Here is a 3681-nt window from a genome sequence, read left to right on the forward strand (position 1 = left end):
TTCAACTTTGGAGGGGGTGCCAGGGCACCCACGACACTCCCACCAGATCCGCCACTGTGCGCCTCTATCTTAGTGCGTTGTTCTTTTACTTTGTTGGTTTGGCGTTGGTTATAATCCTGACCGGTTGATGCTTTGCTAATTTACAGTATTTCTTTACAAATATACACCAGGAATCAATTGATGTCATACAGTAAACACATCTAAGTGATGGTCGGCAGCAAAATACTTTTACTGGCATAAACAATGTACGCTTTTCAATTATTCTGAAGTGCTCGGTCGACGTCCGGTCCAAATATCCATGCCCTGAAATGTTATCATGCTAATCACGACCTGCCTGAGCTCACTTTCCACCACCGCCGCCATCGGTCATGCATTGTGTCTAGCTGTTCCCCTGGGAGCATTACTGAGCTAAAGTCCACAAAAGCTAACTAGCACCAAACAGCAAACGTAAAATGTGAATTCTGAAGAAAGTATCTCAAGCTATAGTGGGTGCATGCGTCAAATGTGAAACGCTGCAAGCTAGCAAACGTAATAATTAATTAACGAGAAGCATGCCAATGTCGCAGAACTTAGTACTTTTTGTTTATACTTTTTAAAGGAAACTATACGTACTATCTCAGTAATAGCTGCATATATATGACTTCTAAAGATTTCCAAATTAAGAATCTAAAACATATAATACGTGACCATATGTCAAGATTATTTCTTTGTTATAGATAGAAAACATGACCCTGTTTCTCGAAAACAAAATAACTGTAAACACATGATACAAGGCTAATGAAGCCATTCCTATAGTTTGGCAGCGAAACACACAACACTGAGTTTCGGTGGCTGTCTTAATCTATTTGGTCAGTTAAACAATTCAATCTTCATAATGTTATCTTGAGCCGTCTTTCTTTTCAATGCAAAAAAGTTTATAGCCGGGCAAATTGAAGAATCACTTTCTAGCATCGCGACGAATTGGTCTTTGCGGCATATCCTGATGTTGCATTATTGATATGTTTGCACCTATGTTTAAATCAGTAGATTTTCTTTGTTATATATCTTTTTGTGGCAACTATGGTAGTCGTTATCGTTCAACACAAAATTCATGCAGATTTTTTGCATGATAAGACGATAGTGCTTCTACATGCGGGGAGCACTTGGTGTGTCTAATTGCTTGCTTGCTGAAGAAAACACATTTCATGAACATAGCTGCCTTACTCTATAAATAGAGCCCAGCACAAACATTCATCTCACACAACACCAAGGTAAAACCTAGCTAAGAACAAATAAAATACCAGCATCCATGGCTAAGTCACGGGCATTGGTTGCAACACTGTTGCTGGTCCTGGTGGTGTCCGTCACCGCAATAGAGGGTGTTCATGGCATATGTGGCATGTCAAATGATGAATTCAAGCTTTGCCAGCCCGCAGCAGCAGTGGAAAACCCAACAGACAATCCGTCGGCTGAGTGTTGTGCCGCCCTTGGGAAGGCCAACCTGTCGTGCATTTGTCGCTACAAAGGCATCGCCGGCATATGGTTGAGGATGTACCACATCGATGCGGACCGTGCAATGGCGCTGCCCGGCAAGTGCGGTCTCACCATGCCCAACAACTGCTCGTGATGATCGGGTGCACTATCCATAAGCATCAAACTGTCTGTCGGTCTATATATATGCATCAACATTAATACGGCTAAATAAGTGGAGGAGCAAGTGAAAGGTCTTATTGTTGTCGTGTGATTTGAATTCTCTGCCTATCTCATTAATCTGTCGATAAATGGTAGCATGTATGTATACTGGAAGTGTAAGGAGGACAAAAGTGCCTTGCATGCAGTCCCATATATTTGATATCTTAAGTGGTGAGCTTCTTATTGCCCAAAAGTTGTGTGTTTTCAATGAACAAGTAAAAAGTGACCGCAAGGTAATTTCAATATTGTAATCAACTATCAGCGCGGCCCATAGACATCCTTATAGTTGATTATGTTTTGTCTTCAAGTTATTAAGTCTCATAGTAACCTATTGTTCCAAATATATGCCCTACAAAGACATGAATCCACATTGGTTGAAATATTTCCATTCAAGTGTACTAGATTGTTGGTAAGTATCCACAACAACATAGGACCGACTGCACAAGACATATGGTTGGATATACATGACCATGGTCATTAAATTGATCACCAACTTTCCCTCTTCAAATCCATGAAACCCGGTGTCATCTTCGCACCAATAATCTTTGAAAAAGCAAGTATTAAATCTAAACATTTGAGAGCTTGTACGTGAACACATTTAAATCTTTATTCACAGTTTATTGGCGTTCATCGATTGGTACATTGTCATGCCTCTCTATACTTCACCGTCTTATATATTATGTGACCATCAATATAAAGTTGTGCAAATACCAAGATGTACAATATGAAAAGACCAATAGATTGCCTCTCATGTCATCATGTATATGTCCTTACTGACCATGTTCCTATTGTCTTGTGTTTACGTATGTATTTTTTTCATGTGAATAAGATGTAGATGCTCATTTCCATTCTACAAGAACAGTGACAATATGATCAATTTCCAATGGTGCATGCTGAGCCACTCGAATTTTATTGCCGTAAGGATTTTTTTACACTTATGTCGTAACCACGAGGATTTCTCATCATTCAACACTTTGGGTAGCCTAATTCGTCCCCATGTACAAAAATGGGTGTATTGCCTTTCGATAGCGTTACCACCAAGTTTGTATGAAGCAAATTGTACAACTTTATTTTATCACACATATTCATGAACAACTATTTCCTACCACATTGTTTCACGTGTTCCTTCAGGGAAACTGTTGGTAGGTAATGTTGCAGTTGAACATGCATTGACTTGGGACACAACATTTGATTCTTTCAATGATCGTTGTTGTTACACTAGCAAAGTACGATATTCCTAGAGCTTCTAATACATGAATCACACGTGTGTGGTGTTCTTCTTTCGTGGAAGATTTTCGTTTTCTATGGACTTGATATCTGGTAGGATACACTTGATTCCTTCATGTTGGGTGCTACACATACTTTCACAATTCAAATGTTCCAATGTTTTAGATGCGGTAGATGAATACGACATAATAAATATCTGTTACGAGGTTTCATCTTACTAGAATATTAAGTCTTCTTGACTACAACTTGAGAATGCATGCTCTTCCTTGAGCTTCAAATGAACCATTTTGCTAAAATGTTAATAACTCAAGAACAATTAAAATTTAGAGACATAATATGACAAAGTACCGCTAGCCTATTAGATACTATTCCATCATGAAGGCAACAATATATCTATCAAATTTCTGTTCCTAGCCCTTAGTGAGAGAATTATTCAAGCATGCTGCATCATATAACCCAAACATGTTGTCTTCAATCTCCTCATAGATTTCTACAGGAATATGTTGGGGAACGTTGCAGAAAATTAAAAATTTTCCTACGGTTTCACCAAGATCCATCTATGAGTTCATCTAAGCAACGAGTCAAGGGAGAGAGTTTGCATCTACATACCACTTGTAGATCGTGTGCGGAAGCTTGCAAGGTGATGATGTAGTCGTACTCGACGTGATCCAAATCACCGATGACCAGCGCCGAACGGACGGCACCTCCGCGTTCAACACACGTACGGGACGGGAGACGTCTCCTCCTTCTTGATCCAGCAAGGGGGAAGGAGAGGTTGATGAA

The 3681-nt window shown here is 39.7% G+C and overlaps 1 protein-coding gene across 1 annotated transcript; it reads left to right on the forward strand.

Annotated features, from left to right (window-relative positions):
- The first annotated feature begins 1255 nt into the window (after positions 1-1255).
- Positions 1256-1839, forward strand: LOC119297033 (putative lipid-transfer protein DIR1). The gene has a single exon (XM_037574993.1). It carries the CDS (start codon positions 1289-1291, stop codon positions 1604-1606), a length of 318 nt encoding a protein of 105 aa, XP_037430890.1. The 5' UTR covers positions 1256-1288; the 3' UTR covers positions 1607-1839.
- The last annotated feature ends 1842 nt before the right edge of the window (positions 1840-3681 follow it).

This window comes from Triticum dicoccoides, chromosome 5A (assembly GCF_002162155.2).
Source record: "Triticum dicoccoides isolate Atlit2015 ecotype Zavitan chromosome 5A, WEW_v2.0, whole genome shotgun sequence".
In the NCBI taxonomy this organism is placed as follows: Eukaryota; Viridiplantae; Streptophyta; class Magnoliopsida; order Poales; family Poaceae; genus Triticum; species Triticum dicoccoides.